Source organism: Balaenoptera physalus (genome assembly GCF_965194825.1).
Source record: "Balaenoptera physalus genome assembly, chromosome: 4".
Classification (NCBI taxonomy): Eukaryota; Metazoa; Chordata; class Mammalia; order Artiodactyla; family Balaenopteridae; genus Balaenoptera; species Balaenoptera physalus.
The window spans coordinates 73510533-73530165 of NC_138891.1; the positions used below are offsets into that span (position 1 = coordinate 73510533).

Sequence of the window (19633 nt, forward strand, 5' to 3'; positions counted from 1 at the left end):
TGTTTATTAACCATTCATCTGTTGATGAACATTTGGGTTGTTTTCACCTTTTGGATATTGTGAATAATGCTGCTATGAACATGGGTATATAAATATCTATTTGAGTCCTTACTTTCAATTCTTTTGGGAATATACCCAGAAGTGGAATTGCTGGATTAAATGGTGAGTCTGTGTTTTAATATTTTGATAAACCACCATACTGTTTTCCACAGTGGCTGCATCATTTTATATTCCTACCAGCAATGCACGAGGGTTTAATTTCTCCATATCCTTATCGACACTTGTTATTTACTGTTTTGTTGATAATAACCATCCTAGTGGGTGTTTACTCAGCTTGTTTTTTCTTAAATGTGATATCCTTAATAATGTGGCTATTTGGTTCTCTAGTCCATAGGAGCTCAGATACAGCAAGTTAGAAAGGACTGTTCGATAGATTAATGTAAGACCTAGAAATGAGGTATTTCAATTGATAGTAGCAAGCTGCAAGTGAGCTTTTGAAAAATTCATAATAAAGTGTAGGGAACACTTTATTACTTGACCATACTAGATAGTAAAGTGTTACTCTGAATTATATTAGTCTAGATCTCTGTTGTCCTCTACCGTAGCCATTAGCCATATGTGGGTACCTAAATTAATTAAAACTAAATAAAATTATAAGTTCAGTTCCTCAGTCACACTAGTCACATTTTAAGTGCTCAAGAGCCATATATAGCTAGTGGCTACCATATTGGACAGTATAGCTATAGAACATTTATCACTGCAGATAGTTAGTTTGGACAGCACTGGCCTAAAATTTTAAGCGATGTTATTAAAGGACAATATATCAGTATTTCTGCTAGTTAATTATAGAATGAAAGGTCACATAGAAATTTAAGGTTTGAAACTTGACTTACAGTATTGGAAAATATAATAAAAATTTTATGTAGTGATGTGGGCTATTCATATTGAGACTGGTAACTAACCAATTGATCAACACCCATTTAGTGCTCTTGGGGGGGCATAATACTGTACTAGGAGCTCTGTTTTTTGTTTGTTTGTTTTGGGGGGGTAAGAGATCTCTATAGACAGGTAGGTAGATAGATCTACAAATATTTATCTCCTACATATATAAAAAATATACCTCTTACATATATAGAAATACATGTCCTGCTACATAAATATATACATACTCTCACACACATATGTATCTTCTAGAAAAAAAATTTTTTCCCTAATATTTTCTGGAAAATAGTCTGTATTTAAGTTTCCCTGTTCTTGTCACAATGTCTTTTGTAGTTCATCCCCCCTCCCCAACCTTCCCCAAACAAACACACACACACACACATACCAGTTAAGGCTCTGACATTGCAGTTAGTTGGTGTGTCTTTTTTGTTTCCTTTATACAGAAATTCTTACTTTCAAACAATTTATTTTCCCTTTCGTGACATTGCTTTCTAAAGATACCAGGCCAGTTGTCTTGTAGAATGTCTCCCTCTGAATCAGTTTTGTTGATTGCTTTTCTGGTGTCATTTAACTTGTTCCTCTGTCCCCTGTATTCCCTCAGAACTAGAAGTTGGTTCTAAAGACTTGACTTAGGTTCAGATTAAACAATTTTTGTTTGGTAAGAACCATTTGTAGCTAATGCTCTGAATTTGAGTTTTTAATTTTTTCCATGATGGTTATGTGAACAGTTTTATATAGTGATTCATGGTTTATAAAATGCTTTCACATACAATTTTCTGCAGCAGTATTAACATCCTGTGAAGTAGGTCGATACTTTTCTCACTGTCAGACCTGAGTTTTTATTAGCCCTTTATCTAGAAAGTTCTACAATTCCACTGGTTATCAAAACTAAAAAGGGAGTTACTTTGTCTCTAGTATCTTCTGATGTTGTTTTTTAAGGGAGATACTAATCTTTTCATCATATTGAGAAAACAAGAAATAAAAGTTATTCTTTCTAAATATTATTTACAGTTATTTTATTTGATTCTATACAAGATAATACCCCATCTTTACTGTTAAATAATAATTTCCCTCCTTTAAAAAAACCAACTCAAAATTATACCAGGAGGCGAATAAAAAACTAGTAGTGGTGTACTTAAACATGATATAACTACCACTCAGAGCTTCTGAGCAGCATGAATAACCACCTTTAATATACTAAGTTCATATAATTCCAGCTGATAGCAGAGTAACTTGATCTTCCAAATTATCCTGTGCTGCTATAAGTACATTTATCATTTCTTTTAGAGTTTTGTCTTACTTTTAACTGATTATTTCTAAAATAACAAAATGTTTTAACTTACTATTTCAAATATTCAAATTTGAGGCTATCTAAAAAATACTTCCTAGTTCTTTGATTTTATTTTAATGTATTATTCTTCTTTTGTTTTACTTTGGTTACAAGGGCAGTTGAAACCACTTGAGGGGTTTACATTCCCAGCCTGGATATTGGTGATAAAAAATATAAAATATCAGTGATGACTTATGTCTGCAGAATTCACAATAATGGTATGAACTACTGTCTGTTAGGAGCCGAGTGTGTGCCAGTGTGCACTTTACATGTATTGCACTGAATACTTGAAACAATTCACAATGATAAGAGGCAAGTTATCAGAGATTAAGTAACTTGCCTATACATGTAGCTAATTGATGACGGAATAGGGATTTGAACTCAGCACTGACTTCGAAGTATAAAAAGCCTGTGACTTTTACACTGTGCCCTGCAGGCTCTGATGTGACTGTGACATAATAAAATGAGAAGATATTCACTGTATAAGTACATTATAAGATTGGATTTATTTTACTAATCTAGAGTAAAAGTTTTGCTTTTGAGTTACGTTGTTTCAGCAATGCATAGTTTAATTAGAAAATACAAATACTTTTGAATTTTTCTTTTCCTTTCCTCACATCTAGATATTCAAGAATTTTATGAAGTGACCTTACTGGATAATCCAAAATGTATAGATCGTTCAAAGCAGTCTGAACCAATACAGCCTGTGAATACTTGGGAAATTTCCAGCCTTCCAAGCACTACTGTGACTTCAGAAACACTACCAAGTAGCCTTAGCCCTAGTGTAGAGGTAAGATAAAAAAACTTTTCCTTAAGCCATTTTTCAGTGATCAGTTAATTGGGGCTACTAAGTTTTCTCATTTTATTAAAATGGATATTTTGTGGAAGTATCATTTATAATAGAATAAAAAGGATGGGATTGAAAATACTTTTGAAAGGAAAAGCTCAGAATTTCTGGTACCCCTGTCTTAAAATGTTGTGAATGGTTCAAGGTCTGAAATACTTGACTATTAAAGTATTACTTTAGTCTTACTTAGTATTAATACTTCAGGCTTATTAATATTACTTAAAGTGTATTACTTTATTAAAAATTACTTTGCATGGTAGACCTTAGTGAGGCTCCATCTGTGCAATAATTAGATGGAAACTACTTTGAAAAGATGGTTTTGCTCTGGTATTTTTTCTCAGAAAGCAGTTGCTACATTTTTCCCAAGGATTCTGTTAATTGGCTTGAAGGATTGCATTGTTAAATCTCACTAGAGACTGATCAAGAAATCTTAAGGACAACATTGGTTTCTCTATTTCTTTTTGTAGCTAAAACTCTTACTTCTTTGAGTTTTCATAACTGTTTTAGTAATGTTCTTTTTTTGTTGTGATCTACTGTTGCTGGTAGATATGACATAACAGAGATATGAAGCATTTTGTAATGAGGATTCTGTCTGAGGAACATTAGTCATTTGAAGGTGGTTGTCTGACTGACTTTGATTCTAGTATCTTACTGCTGGAGAAGTGCCTGGAAAATTGAATCAGGGAAAAGTAGTGGTAGGCAGCAACCAGACAGCCCTTTGGTAATGAAACAGATTCTCAGTTTTCTCTTATATTAAATAGCATAGAACTATAGAATTTTAGAGCAGGAAGAATCAGAGAACATCTGATCCCTCCTCTTCATCTTAAAGATGAGGAAACTGAGATCCAGAAGAAAATGAATGACTTGACCCAGCTTATTCGGCTAATTTGGGCAAGTTTACCTTTGGATTTTAGGCATCTTAATACCCATTTCACAGTTCTGTTTACTAGTCATAGTATGTCCTTGTATTTTTCTCTTTGGTTAGAGAATGTAGTGTTGTATTGCCTATGTATCTTTATTTTTCTCTTCTCTTATTTTCGTCATCATTTTCTCTTAGATAGTTTCAATTTCCATTCCCTTTAATTGATATATCATTTGCACTTATGTTAGCCCATTTCACATAGATTTTTAAAATGTTAATCAGTAATACAGTTTCTATTTCACATTTATTGTGGTCCTAGGTTAAAAAATTTTAAGAAACATGTTAAATTTTAAGAGAATTGGCTTCTTATTTAATAACTTAATTATTTTTCTATTGTCTGATTTATGATGCTCAACTATGATTATAAAGCATAGAGTTCTTGAAGTTGATTTGTCTGTTTTTATAGGTGATTGTTTAGATAATGGCTTGCTCAGTGTAACCAGTAAATGTTCATTAAGGTTAAATAAGTGGACAGTTCTGCAAGCTGCAAGTTAATTTCCATATAGATTTCAGTCTGAAAGATCAACTGTGCATTGAATTCCATTAAGAATGGTATTGGAAACATTTCAACTTTTATAAAATTATGAGGCACTGGTACCTAGAATGCTTTTTGCATTGCTGGTTTCTGCATGTCCTGAAAGGTATATTATGGACATAATAAAGGTATCTAAAATTAAGAGGAGAATAAGGCCTTTCAGACTGAAATATCAGATCTTATTAATTAGGAATGTGGAGGAGAAGGGAGTATGGTTACAAAATGTTGTTTAGGGCTTGGCGCATGGAAGATGCTGTAGTAATGTTTGAAATCTGTACCCATTCATGGGTGGACTTAGTAAGGGGAACATGGGGATATATCCGTCAAGTCCTAGATTTGTAAAAAGAGAAAAATCTGTGAGCTAAGGTCAGTTAAAGGGAAGTACTGTTTTTCAGAGAGGACGGGATACCCTGAAGATGTTAGTCTGAAAATGCAAATAGTTTTGAAACACACTGGTGGATGACAGTCATAAGACTTCAAAAAAAAAAAGCTTGGAATATTTGGAGATTTGATTTCTTTTGAGGGAAAGAAGGAAAGTATGTTCCCCTATTACCCATTCATTTATGCTTCATTTGGACAGAAAACTTGGCTAAGTGACCTTTAACTTGATCTCTCATTTCAATTCCTACTTTAAACTCTTAGGGGCACAATGTTTGGGACTGAAAAGAGAGTTGGATAATTTAATTCACCTCAAGTGTTTTACAGTTGAAGAGAATCCACTGACTCAAAACAAATGCAGAAAAAGTTTTTATTGGACTATAACTTGAAAAAAATTAAAATCATGAAAATATTTTGTCTTGTACAAAAAAATTAGATTATTACACTGTGCACTAATTTTTGGATTAAAAAGTAAGATAATCTTTTTCTGACAAAATTGCATGCAACATGATCTTGTCTCTTTCACTTTATGTTCACTTTTGCAGGACTATCTTAAAGAGAGTTATTTTTGCAAAAATTATTTGAGATTGATCAATTTCCACCAGGGCTTGCCTCTCTTATTCTCTTAAAGTAAAAATCTTTGTCTTGTAAAGCATCTATCCACTTTTCTTTCTTGTTTTTTTTTTTTTTAACAGTTGGTAACTGATCTAACTCTTGCCAGATTCCCATTTGTCAGTTAATATGTGGCCTTGTGACTGTGTTTCTTCTATTTCTTCTGATGTAGTAAAATGAAAATTAATACCATTTATTTTTAAAGTGACATAATTAGTATTCCATTTAGTTATAACTTTTTTTGGTTTTGGTATGTCTTTCTTTTACTTTGAACATATGTCTAGTGAGATGTTTGCATACGTTTGCTTAATATTAATGATTGTGGGTAATGGGGTTTTTTTTTTTTAGTACTTTTCTGTTACTTTTTAAAAATAATGAGCATGTGTCATTTTTATAAAAACAAATCTATTCTAAAATAAGAACAATTACTTTTAGAGATTGTAAAGAAGAATATATGAAAGGAAGCAAAATGCAAGAGTAGGAGAAATTGTCTGATTTAAGGAGAAATTCCAACAAAGAAGGATGCACTATTCTATCTTAGTTCTTTGGGGCTGCTATAACAGAATACCATAGACTAAGTGGCTTATAAACAACACAGATTTATTCCTCACAGTTCTGGAGGCTGGGAAGTCTAAGATCAGGTCACTAATAGATTCACTGTCTAGTGAGATCTCACTTCCTGGTTCATTGATGGCCATCTTCTTGCTATGTCCTTATCATTGAGGAAGGTGTGAGGAAGCTTTCTGGGGTCTCTTTTATAAGGGCATTAATGCCATTCACAAAAGCTCCACTCTCAAGACCTAATCACCTCCCAAAGGCCCCATTTCCTAACATTAGGTTGGCCAAAAAGTTCACTCGGTTTTTTCTGTAAGATGGCTCTATTAGTGCTTAGTTGTCTTTAACTTCATTTGAAAAAATTTTGTTAGATTGTGTTGTGACAGCTGTCATATCAGCGTACATTTAAAAAAAAACTTACCAGAATTGGTGAATTTTTGTGTAGCCATTTTAATATTGAAGATAGAAGAAAAAAGCAACATTTTGGGCATATTATGCTTTATTATTTCAAGAAAGGTAAAAACACAACTGAAACGCAAAAAAAGATTTGTGCCGTGTATGGAGAAGGTGCTGTGACTAATGGAATGTGTCAAAAGTGGTTTGCAAAGTTTTGTGCTGGAGATTTCTCGCTGGACAGTTCTCCACAGTTGGGTAGACTAGTTGAAGTTGATAGCCATCAAATTGAGACATTAAGTGAGAACAATCAACATTATACCACGTGGGAGATAGCTGACATACTCAAAATATCCAAATCAAGCGTTGAAAATCACTTGCACCAGCTTGGTTATATTCATCGCTTTGATGTTTGGGTTGCACGTAAGTTAAGTGAAAAAAACCTTCTTAACAGTGTTCCTGCATGTGATTCTCTATTTAAACGCAACGAAATGTTCCGTTTTTAAAACAAATTGTGACGGGCAATGAAAAGTGGATACTGTACAATAATGTGGAACGGAAGAGATGGTGGGGCAAGCAAAATGAACCACCACCAACCACACCAAAGGCCGGTCTTCGTGCAGAGGAGGTGATGTTGTGTATATAGTGGGATTGGAAGGGAGTCCTCTATTATGAGGTCCTTCCGGAAAACCAAACGTTTAATTCCAACAAGTACTGCTCCCAGTTAGACCAACTGAAAGCAGCACTCGATGGAAAGCTTCCAGAATTAGTCAACAGAAAACGCATAATCTTCCATCAGGGTGACGCAAGACCGCATGTTTCTTTGATGACCAGGCAAAAACTGTTACAGCTTGACTGGGAAGTTCTGATTCATCTGCCGTATTCACCAGGCATTGCACCTTCGGATTTCCTTTTATTTCGGTCTTTACAAAATTCTCTTAATGGAAAAAATTTCAGTTCCCTGGAAGACTGTAAAAGGCACCTGGAAGAGTTCTTTGATCAAAAAGATAAAAAGTTTTGGGAAGATGGAATTATGAAGTTGCCTGAAAAATGGCAGAAGGTAGTGGAACAAAACAGTGAGTACATTGTTCAATAAAATTCTTGGTGAAAATGAAAAATATGTCTTTTATTTTTACTTAAAACTGAAGGAACTTTTTGGCCACTCCAGTACTGTCACGTTGGGGGTTAGAATTTCAACCTGTGAATTTGGAGGGGGACACAAACATTTAGTCTGTGGCAATCCTATTCCTGATGATACAGTACGTTTCAAATGGATCAAAAGGTTAAAAAAAAAATGAAACCATAAAAATAAACTTTTCAGTCTTTTTTGGATAGAGGGAAAGCTTTTCTAAGCACAACAAAGAAAACCTTGAAAAATTCAAAGAAAAGGTTAAGAATACTGACTGTAGAATTTCTTTGTGGATTTTACAAAGTTTGATTGTCTGAACTTTGATTATAGAATTTCTGTATCTTAAAAGATACAATGAACAAATAAATGTTACACTGGGAAAACATTTTGTCACATTTATGAAAAGGAACTAATTTCTAACCCTTTTAACTCAAGAAACCTCTTACCCATCAATAAGAAGAAAAAAGCCAAATTCAATAGGGAAGTGACCAAAGGACATGAATGGGCAGTTTGGAGAAAAAGAAATACAAATGGGCCAATAAGCCTATGAAGAGATGTTCAATGTAACTTTAAAAAATGCAAATTAAATTGACAGTGAGAATATTTTTAACTAACTTGATTGTCAAAGATTAATTAAATGTGAGGCAGCAGAAACTCTTACTCTGTTGGTAGGAGAATACAGTGGTGCAGCAGTTTTGAAAGACAGCCTGACGGTATATATTCATATCCTTTGATCCAGTATATGTCACAGATGTACTCTCGAAAATTATTAATATATATTAAAAAATATATGCCTGCTCATTGCAGTATTATTTGTAATATTAATAAAAAACAAAACAATCTAAATGATTATCAGTAAGAAACTGGATAAACATAATATACAGCCACTTAATGTAATATAAAATAGCAGGCATAAAAATATAGTCTCTATATCTACTATATGTTATTAAATGATTGAAAGCAGGTTGCAGATCAGAAGGTATAGTATGATTCTGTGAAAAAAGAAAGTATTAATTAACCTAAAGTAGGTTAAGAAGAATACCCACTTTCAGTAATGTACTCTTGTTTTCAGTTGTTCCTGCTATCTCTAGGTCTCCTGTATCAGATGGGGACTGATGGAACTCCTTCTGAGTTCATCTTTATGGGAGGGAAATTATCTGACTCAGTGGTATAGGGAGGATATCTCTTTTCCCCTTCTCTTTGACCTTGTATTTAATGCTTTAAAGTAATCCATGTGCTTTAATTTAAGTAGAGTTAGGAGACAGTAGAGTGGAAGTGTATATTCAGCCTGCCAGGTTTAATCTGAAGTCCTCTAAATACTAACTTTAAAAAATTTATTGAAGTTCTTTGTAATATTCGTATATAAAGGTCCACAAATTATAAATGTACAGCTTGATGAATTACTGCATTGTGAATACATCAGGCCAGGGGAAAAAAATGAAATGACTGCTAACGGATTCTGGAATTAGATAGTGATGATCGTTGCAACTGATCGTTGCTAACGGATTCTGGAATTAGATAGTGATGATCGTTCACAACTCTGTGAATATACTAAAGACCACTGAATTGTACACTTTAAAATTTGGTGAATTTTATGGTATGTCCATTAAATCTCAATTAAAAAAAGAAATATACCAGTACCCCCAAAATCTCCCTTGTACCTTTCCTATTCACTACCTAATTCCTTTTCCTCAAAGGACCATCCTGATTTCTAACACCATAGATTAGTTTTGCCTCTTTTAAAACTATATATTAACACATTCATACAGTATGTACTCTAGCTTCTTGTGTCTAGCTTTTTTCTTACACTTGTGAATTTCTTCCATGATTTGAAGTTTTTTCATTATTACTGCTGTATAGTATTCCATTGTATGATACACCACACTATATTTATCCATTCTATTGATGGTGGATATTTGACTTGTTTCCAGTTTTGGGTTAGTGCTGCTTTGAATATTCTTTTACAGTTATTTCTGCCATAGCATAATGTTTAAGTTCTTAAAAATCATCATACTATGCAAAGGTGTGCAGTAAAAACCACAGGGCTTATGTCTTGAGAAAATAGGGGACTCAAAACTTAAAACTTGGTGAGTGCCACATTTAAAAAAGGTAAGAACCTAATAAAATGGCAGCACAGTTTCACACATGTTAAGTGACTAAGAAATGCATAACATTACAATAAATATGACATTTTACGTTGAAGAAAATCTTGTTTGCTATGGGAGTGTGTGTTTGGGTTGCAACTTGTGAGTTAACTGTGAAGTGCTGGCAGGGAGAGTTATCTGAAAGCGGATGAAAAGTTATAACACCAGATATGGATGAGTGTGACTCGTAACACTCAAACTAAAGCCTGAAATATGTGCATTTATGTATTCCTATGTGGCTCATTTCTTCTGGGTTCAGTTTTCTGCCCTTACCTAGTGTTTCTCATAGACAAGATTGAGCATAAGCCAACATGAAATTTGTGCTTTGTTCATACTGTTTCCTAATATATCAGTTGTGTTGGAACAAATTTGCATTTTCAGAACAACATTATAGCAGAACTGAGTGTGTATGTTTTTTGGGCACCTGTGTATGCATTTCTGTTGGGTATATACCCAATTATGAAAATGATACATTTAGTTTTAGAACATAATGGAAACTGTTTTGCAGAGTGATTATGCCTGTTTTTATAATTACCACCAGTATGTGCAAGTTTCACTTGTTTCGCATAATTGTCAACACTTGTTATTGTCAGTCTTTTTATTAATAATTTCAACCATTCCAGTAGGTGTACTGTAGGTGTACTGGTACTTCATATTGTTGTATTTGTACTTTCCTTATCATTAACAAGATTAACAATTAACAAACACCTTTTCATATGTTTATTGTTCATTTTCTATCTTTTTGAAGTGTCCAAGTTTTTAACACTTTTTTTGTTGCTTTACATCTTCTATCTTATTGATTTGTAGGAGGTCTCTATCTGGATATGATTCTTTTGTCAGGTATATGTGTAATGTATATTTTCTCCCACTCTGAAGCATGCTTTTCTTAGTGAAGTCTTTTAATGATCAAGATTTCTTAAATTTAATATAGTCCAATTTATGTTTAATGCTTTTTGTGCCTATTGAAGTGTTTTCCAACTCCTAGGTGATAAAGATACTCTACTACATTATTTGTCAGAAGCTTTTATTTTGCTTTTCACGTTTACATCTAATTTGTGCTGCAATTTGCAAAATTTCACATGAATCAGCATTCCAGTGTGTCTCCATTCTTGCCACTCTGGTCTAAACCACCCTGATTTTTTGCCTAGATTCTTGGCCTGTCTGCATTCGCACTTTCCCCTTTTGAATTTATGGCCAGTTTGCTTCCAAGATTATCTTTATAAAATGCAAATTATATTACCTTTCACTGGTTTTCCATTCCTCTCAGAATGAAGTAGGAAATCCCTCATGAGACTCAGAAATCCTAAGTTATTTGGCCACTGTCTGTTTCTCCACTCATCTTTTAGAGCGCTTTCCTTCTTTGGTCACTGGTTCCTCTTAGCTCAGGGTCCCCACATAATGTTCCCTCTGCGAGAAGATTCTCATTTCTTCTTTTGCCAACTCCTGCTCATTTTTAGCATTTTATTTTGAATGTCAAATACTGAGCACCTGTTGTATATCATGCATTTATCTAGTGTGTTAGAAGGTGATAAGTGATGTGAGAGGAAAAAAGGTAGAGCAGATTAAGGGGAGCAGGGATGCCAGATGGGGGGTGTGCTTTGCAGTTTTAAGTAGGGTATTTATGATGGGCCTTGTTGAATGATACTTGTACAGAGAATTGGATGTTGATGCAGCTGTTTGGGGGATAACTACTGCAAAGACTAAGGCAAGAAGAAGGCTAGAATTTATGAGAAATAGCAAGATGGCCAGTATGGCTAGAGCAGAGTGAGAAAGGGAGAGAATAATGGGAGATGAGGTCAGAGGGTAAGACAGGGGCAGATCATGTGAAACTTTTGCAGTTTTGGAGCAGAGGAGTGACATCATTTAACCTAACCTTTAAAAGGATCATTCAGGCTATTTTGTTGAAAATACACTGTAGTAAGGGTAGAAGCAGGAGACCTGTTAGGAATCTGTTTCAGTAATCCAGTTAAGGATGGACATAGGCTTGAACCAAAGTGTGATAATGGAGGTGCTAAATGGCTGAAGTTTGAGATATTTTGAATGTAGATCTCAAAGATTTGAGGACAGTTTGGAAATGGGTTGTAAGAGTCAGAGATCACTACAAGAGAGTCAAGGGTCACTACAAGGTCACTTCCTGATAGAAGGCTTCCTTTACCTCTCAGATTGCCAGAGCTCCTATTATAGCACTTTCTACCTCTACTTGATAGTATTCATTACTGTCATAATTAAATGCTCGAATGTACATTATTTTGTGTGTATTTTAGTCTCTCTACCTGAGTGTAAGTACCTGAAGTTAGGGACTGTCTTATTTACTGAAATATATTAGTACTTGCACATAGTAGTTGTTCAGCAAATGTTTTTTGAATGAAGTGAGAACTGTGGTTCTTTCCATATTATAGTTAAGAAATAGGCTAAAGGTGATTATATTTTTTTCTTTGTATTATAAAACATTTCCAAGTACAGTAAAATTGAAAGAATAGACCAACAAACATCCATATAGAGTCAACAGTTACTAATATTTTATAGTATTTGCCTTTTCTCTGTATGTGTATTTGGGGAAACTATTTGAAAATCAGGCGCAGACATCATGCACTTAAACTGTAAAAACTTCAGCACATATCTCCTATGAGTAAGAATAGTCAGACATTCTCCTGTGTAACCTTAGAACTATTGTCACACCTAAGAAAGTTAATAATTACTAAATTTTCTCTCCAATCCATATTTACAGTCATTTCTGATCTATCTTTTAGGACTTTTAAAAAGTCAGAATCCAGTTAAGATTCATGTACTGCATTTGAACGTTAAGTCTCTGCTATTATCTGGCTTTCCCTATTAACAGAACTTGAGGCAGAGGGCTAATGTGCTATTACGTACTTTATTTAGGGAGTTCATTCACTGCTAGGGAGCACAAGTGAGGGAAAAGTTGAATAAGCTGGAAATAAGGAAAAACTAATACAGGGATGCTTCCTGCCACTAAGTGTGACTGATTGCTGGATCCTGGGTATTGCATCCATGAGAAGCCATATATACTGCATCCAAGGAGGGAAAGGGCAAGAATTTATCTACTGGCTTCTAGTGAGCAAGAATTCCCCTGTACTTCAGGGTTGTGGATTTGAGGGTGCAGGGCATATGGTATTTGGTTTTGTGGTTTGCAGGAAAGCCCCAAGTGAGGAGGTGAGAGGATGAGATGTGGACAGCAGGCCAGAGGCACAAGGTGTTGCTAGGGCTGCTCAGGGTGGAAAGCAAATGTGAAGATCTGGGGGCAGGCATTGGAATGAGTCGGGAGGGCACATACCAAATCTGGTTCATTTTCTTTACTCTCTTACAGTCTAGAGGAATGGCCTCCCCATCTTTTTTTTTCCCCTCTTTAAATGACTGACTTTTTGTAGAGACCATGCCAGTTGTCTTATAGAATAACACCCATTGTGTATTTGTTTAGTAGTCTGTTCATGTTGTTTAAGTCATTCCACTAAGTCTTATATTTCTGATAACAGGAAGTTAGATGTCAAGGTTGATTAGACTCATTTTTGGTAAGCAGACTTCATAGTGATATATGGCACTTCATGTTGCGTCGCAGCAGGAAGCACACAATATCAGGTTGTTGTGCGTGTGATGATAAGTATGATTACTTAAAGGTGGTGACCTCCAAGTCCTCCTTGTATAGTTATGTTTTTCTCTTTGTAGTTATTAAGTATCTATGGGGGTAGTACTTTAGCACCTTGTATTGAGTGAATATTTACCTGATTAACCCATTAATGATCCTTGCCTGAATCACTTATTCCATTAGAGGTTTCAAAATGTTGATTTTCCCTTCTAATTTTATCATTCCATTTGTATTTATTAGTTGGTATTCTTCTGTAAAAAGTACTTATCTCCATCAGCTAGGGATGAAACTTTGTTTTTCCTAAAAAGATAGGGTAAAGCTTATATTTTCTGTTTGCGCGATGATCCCCTGCAAAAGTGACTGATAAGTTTCCCCCCTTTTTCTTGCTCTTTAAAAAAACTGTCGCTATGGACTGAAGGATTTTATTTATTTAGTGTTTACAATCCATTTCAGTTATTATTCTTTGGATACTCAGATTACTCCAAATTTGGGGGAATCTCTTGAAGAGATCCCTCCATGTCCTCTTGACGTGAGCTCATTAGTCTTTCAGCATGTCCTTGCATGCTGGCACAGTTTTCCCAAGTTCATTTTGAAGTTTCACTGCCCCAGAACTAGAATAAGTCAGGAATAATGGCTTATGGTATTAATTTTTCAAACTGATACATCATGTTCTTCCTTTCTTAAAAAATGTTCACGTGTTCCGTAGGAAAGGATTATAAAAATAATTTTATTATTTTCAAATTGCATAGTTTTAAAGGGCACCTTCACACACATTATTTTATTTTGAGACGTTATAGGACCATGGATTCTTGGTATAGTCTCCTAATATATATGAGGTAAGCCGGATTTTGGTCTTTAGTACTTGGAGCTGATACTAACTTTAGAATTCAGCAAACTGTAGTTCAGGGATGTTGTGACTGCCCAAACTTATGTTATTATCATGTAGAAAACCTGAGATTAGAACTCAAAACTTCAGGCTTCAAAGGCAGATGTTTCTGTCTTAACTTTATTTAATAACTTTCTTGGTAATTGGATTTGTTACCTAGACAAATGAAAATGCCACAATAAAGTTAATAAAATAAGAGAAAGAGCTAGTAATTTTAATAGAGATAGAAACATAACAGGCAAGTTTGTAGGAAAAAAAAGGAGATATTTAACATAAGAAAGTGAAATCCCTCTGTGCAACAGTGGCTGCTGAAAATGGTTTGGTATATATATTCCAACTGGAATGTCTGTACTTTACCTATCCTGCATGGCCCAGCTCAGAAACCTTCCATGTGAGGTCTTCACTCATCTTTTCTTCGAAACGAATCCCTTCTGAATGCCTATAGCACTTTGTACTTTTCTTATAGGACTTATATTTTACTGTTATTTTGGACCTTTTTTCAATTTCTCTCTTGTAAAAAATTTGTTATTTTGAAAAAAATGTTTATCTACAGAAAACTTACAAGAATAGTAAAATTGCCATTTTGTCACATTTGCTTGCTCTCTGTACACATACACACACACTTTCTAATTTTATTCTTGCTGACCCATTTGAGAGCAAATTGCAGACGTCATGATCTTTTACCCTTAAATGCTTCAGCACGTATCTCCTATGAACGAGGATATTTTCCTTAAAAAATTTATTTTATTTTATATGAACATTTCTAAAAACATCTAGTATACAATTATCAGACTGAGAAAATTTAAAATTGATACAATGCTATTATCTACACAGTGCTATTATCAGTCCATATTCAAATTCAGTACTTTTGGTACCATCTATCTTATAATTCTATAACCCTAATGCAGATCTCCGCTTCAGTTCTTACTATGGACTTTAGAAGACAGCTGACCAAATTTTATAGCACAGCTTCATAATTTTTCACAGTTTTGAATTCCAGTTGACAGTCCTTTATATTGGTGGTCAGTTCCTTTTCCTGTTTCCTTTATCAGTGTTCTCAAGGTTTTCATCCTTCTCCCTAATGTTTATTTCTCTTAACAGAATGTCTCTGTCTCTCAGATAATACATCCCAGAGACACTAGTTTGAACTCCCTCCCTGTACCACCAGATTTACAGTGCTGTCTCATTTAATTCCAGTTTTTAAGTGGTGTATTACAAAGAAAATAAAATGTACGAAATTTGAAATAATGCACAGCCCTTATGCAAAGACCCTGTAATTGAAAATTTTCATCACGACCAAAACTGACAGGTCTGTGTACTGAGTGAGTTGTACATTAAATGTTTCTGCAAGTGATTTTGATGACTACTATGCTGTTATTTTACATTCACTATTATGTAATTTTTATATTTTTATGTTTATATCTCTGACAATCTTATCGCAGCGTTTAAATGGTAGTTGCCAGTTCTAGAACTGAAGGACATACCCCTAAATCAATAACTTTGAAATGGAAGTGAAATACAATGAAATGTTACGAGAAAAGTGAAACAACTGCCATATTATGCCAAGCTGTTAATCTAGGAGAAAACTTGGCAAAATGTTATAGTTACTAAGAAAATAAAAATCTCTGTTAAAGCTTAAGTATGCCACAGTGGTTATAGATTTATGTGCTGCAAGAAGGCATCCCCGATTAGTCTTAACTTACGAGTTTTGATTGTAAGGCATTTTCAGTAACTCATTTAAATAATTTTGATTGTTATATATCCATATCTGCATCTGTTACTATCTTCAGTATTAGAGCATTGATATCTTTTCATATGCTCTTAAACCCTCCCCCTTCTGTTTCTTCAGATGTGAAAAATATGGGGATCTTGAGTTGGAATAGAATGCATATATAATTTTTCCCAGTAAAATATATGGAAATTAAAAAAAAAACCCTCCCTCTTTGTTTGGATTACCAAAGTAATACATACTTACTGCAAAAATTCCTGACTTTATAGAAAATATGTTTTCAGTTATGTGAAAGTCACTGTCTCAAATAAATATTAACAGCTTCTGTTGTGCTCTTGATCCTTTTATCTTTGGAATCTCATTCTCTGCACTCCTCATGTAATATCTATAATCTCTTCCTCTCTCTTGGACCTTTGTTCCCTTCTTCCCTTTATCCTATAAATATGTTCAAAGATTCCATTAAAAGAAAACCAGACAAACAGGAAAAAGTTCTTCTCAGTAGGACCTCTATAGTATTCCTTCTCTTCCTAGCTAAGCTTCTTGAAAAAAGTAGTTTACATTTATTCTGTCCTTCCTTCTCATTCCCAATATACTGTAACCTGGCTTCTGATGCTTCTTTTCCACAGGAATTGCTCTCTTTTTCAGTTATTTACTTAAAAAGAAAAAAAGTTTCTGATTACAAAGATAATTCAGGCATATCTTAAAACATACATATACAGAGAAATGTACATTGTTGAAAGTTAGTCTTTTTTAAAATATTCTTTCACTGAGACAACCACCGTTAACCATTTGGTATGTGTTTATTCAGTTAATCCTATATGTTAATGAATATATTGTTTAGCTCATATATATATTTAAAATGAAAGCCATATATGTATCATTCTGTAATTTTCTTTCCATGTCTGTATTTAGGTCGGTTGCATTACATTGTATAATGTAGGGCAGATCGTTTAATTTCTCTTCTTTTAGTTTCGTCATCTGTAAAGTGGAGATGAAAACAGAACTCACTTCCTTTGGTGCCTTTAAGTATGAAATGGGATAATTTATATAAAACTTACATCAGAGTCTGACACACATATTAAGTGCTCAGTAAATGGTAGATTTTTAAAATAATGTTTTTATTTATGTTAAAATGTTGCATACTCAGTAATTTATATCAATGTAGCAAAGGATAAAGAACATAAATCCCTTTTCCATGTCATTTTAGCCCTTACCTTCCCTGATTTTTCTTCATGTCATTTGCTACAATCTGCTTTCTGTTTTTGAAATTTTTTTGTCTTCTTGGCAACTGTCTTGTTGGATTGTCTTCTTTTTGTGTAAGCATTATTAGAAAAAAAAGATCTTTGTTACACAGAAACCAAAGAGAATATTTTGAATCTCCATGTACCTATTACCTAGCTTAAGGTAACTTAAAATGTTACATAGTTGAAGATCCTTTATTTTCCACCCTGATTTCCTTCTCTGCCTCATCCCCCAGAATTAACCACTGTCCTGAGTTTGGTGCTTATCATTCCCATATACTTTACGTTGTTACAATTTTCTTCATGCCTTTGGGATTTGTTGAGTTTCTTGGATCTGTGGGTTTATAGTTTTCACCAAATATGGAAATTTTTTTCTCCATTATTTCAGTAATACTTTTTCTGTTCCCTCTCCCTTTTTTAGGGACTCTAAATACATTGTTCATTGGGTTGATTGAATTTGTCCCATAGCTCACTGATGTGATTCATTTTTTTTCTTTTTTTCTCTATGTGTTATATTTTGGACAGTTTCTATTGCTGTGTTGATTCAGTTCATTAATTTTCTGAAGTATTGAATCTACTGTTAATCTCATTTAATCAGTTTTTCTTTTCAGACATTTAAATTTTTATCTCTAGAAGTTTGATGTGGTTCCTTTTTTATTTTCTGTCTCATTAACATGCTCATGCTTGCCTCTGTTTTCATGAATATGTGGGATAAATTTATAACAATTTTTAAAATGTCCTTGGGTACTACTTCTATCATCTGTCATTTTGGGGTGGGTTTTTTTGTTTGTTTTTATTGAAGTATAGTTGATTTACAGTATTGTGTTTCAGGTGTACAGCATAGTGATTCAGTTTTTTTGCAGATTATATTTTATTATAGGTTATTATAAAATATTGGGTATAATGTCCTGTGCTATACAGATAAATCCTTGTTGCTTATCTATTTTATGTTTAGTAGTTTGTATCTGTTAATCCCATACCCCTAATTTGTCCCTCCCCCGCTGCCTCCTCCTTTGGTAACCATAAGTTTGTTTTCTATGTCTGTGGGTCTGTTTCTGTGGTTCTGGGTTTTTTTATTGATTGTGTTTTCCCTTCTCTGGGTTATATGTACCTCTTTTTTACATACCTGGTAGTTTTTTAATTAGATTTGGCAGACATGAATTTTACCTTTTCAGGTCCTAAATATTTTTGTATTGCTTTAAATATTCTTGAGCTTTGTTTTGGGATGCAGTTAAATTACTTGGAAACAGCATGATCCTTTTGAAACTTGCTTTTAAAAAGCTTTTTTTAGTGGGACCAAGCAGCCTTCAGTATAGGGTTAATTTTGTCCCAGTACTCTTCTGGGTACTCCACCCAGAGCCTGTATATTATGAGTTTTTCCATTATTCTTGGCCCTGTGTGAGTTCTGGGAATTGTTCTACCTGCTTCTTTCTAGGGTTCTTTCCCCAGCCTCAAGTTTCCTTATATGCATGACTGATCAGAACTAATGAAGACTCTGAGCTCCATGAGCTATTTGTATATTTTGGAGATTAATCCTTTGTCAGTTGCTTCGTTTGCAAATATTTTTTCCCATTCTGAGGGAACAACCCAATCAAAAAACGGGTAGAAGACCTAAATAGACACTTCTCCAAAGAAGATATTCGATGGCCAACAGACACATGAAAAAATGCTCAACATCACTAATAATTAGAGAAATGCAAATTAAAACTGCAATGAGATATCACCTCACACCAGTCAGAATGGCCATCATCACAAAATCTACAAACAATAAATGCTGGAGCAGGTGTGGAGAAAAGGGAACCTTCTTGCACTGTTGGTGGGAATGTAAATTGATACAGCCACTATGGAGAACAGTATGGAGGTTCCTTAAAAAATGAAAAATAGAACTACCATACGACCCAGCAATCCCACTACTGGGCATATACACAGAGAAAACCATAATTTAAAAAGACACATGCACCCCAATGTTCATTGCAGCACTATTTACAATAGCCAGGACATGGAAACAATCTGAATGTCCATCAGCAGAGGAATGGATAAAGAAGATGTGGTACCTATATACAATGGAATATTACTCAGCCATAAAAAGGAATGAAATTGGGTCACTTGTAGAGGTGTGGATGGTCCTAGAGACTGTCATACAGAATGAAATAAGTCAGAAAGAGAAAAACAAGTATCGTATATTAACACATATATGTGGAATCTGAAAAAATTGGTATAGACAGTCTTATTTACAAAGCAGAAATAGAGACACAGACTAGAGAACAAACGTATGGATACCAAGGGGGAAGGGGGTGGGGTGGGATGAATTGGGAGATTGGGGTTGACATATATACACTATTGATACTATTTATAAAATAGATAACTAATGAGAACCTACTGTATA

General features: G+C 34.2%; 1 protein-coding gene across 12 annotated transcripts in view; it reads left to right on the top strand.

The window, feature by feature from the left end:
* Window positions 1–19633, top strand: part of DLG1 (discs large MAGUK scaffold protein 1) — a 288004-nt gene that overhangs the window by 16186 nt on the left and 252185 nt on the right. For all 12 annotated transcript variants that reach the window (XM_082458548.1, XM_082458540.1, XM_082458549.1 and 9 more), the window contains one exon: window positions 2896–3062. In XM_082458548.1, coding sequence (XP_082314674.1) covers window positions 2896–3062 — 167 coding nt within the window. The remainder of the gene's footprint in view (window positions 1–2895; window positions 3063–19633) is intronic.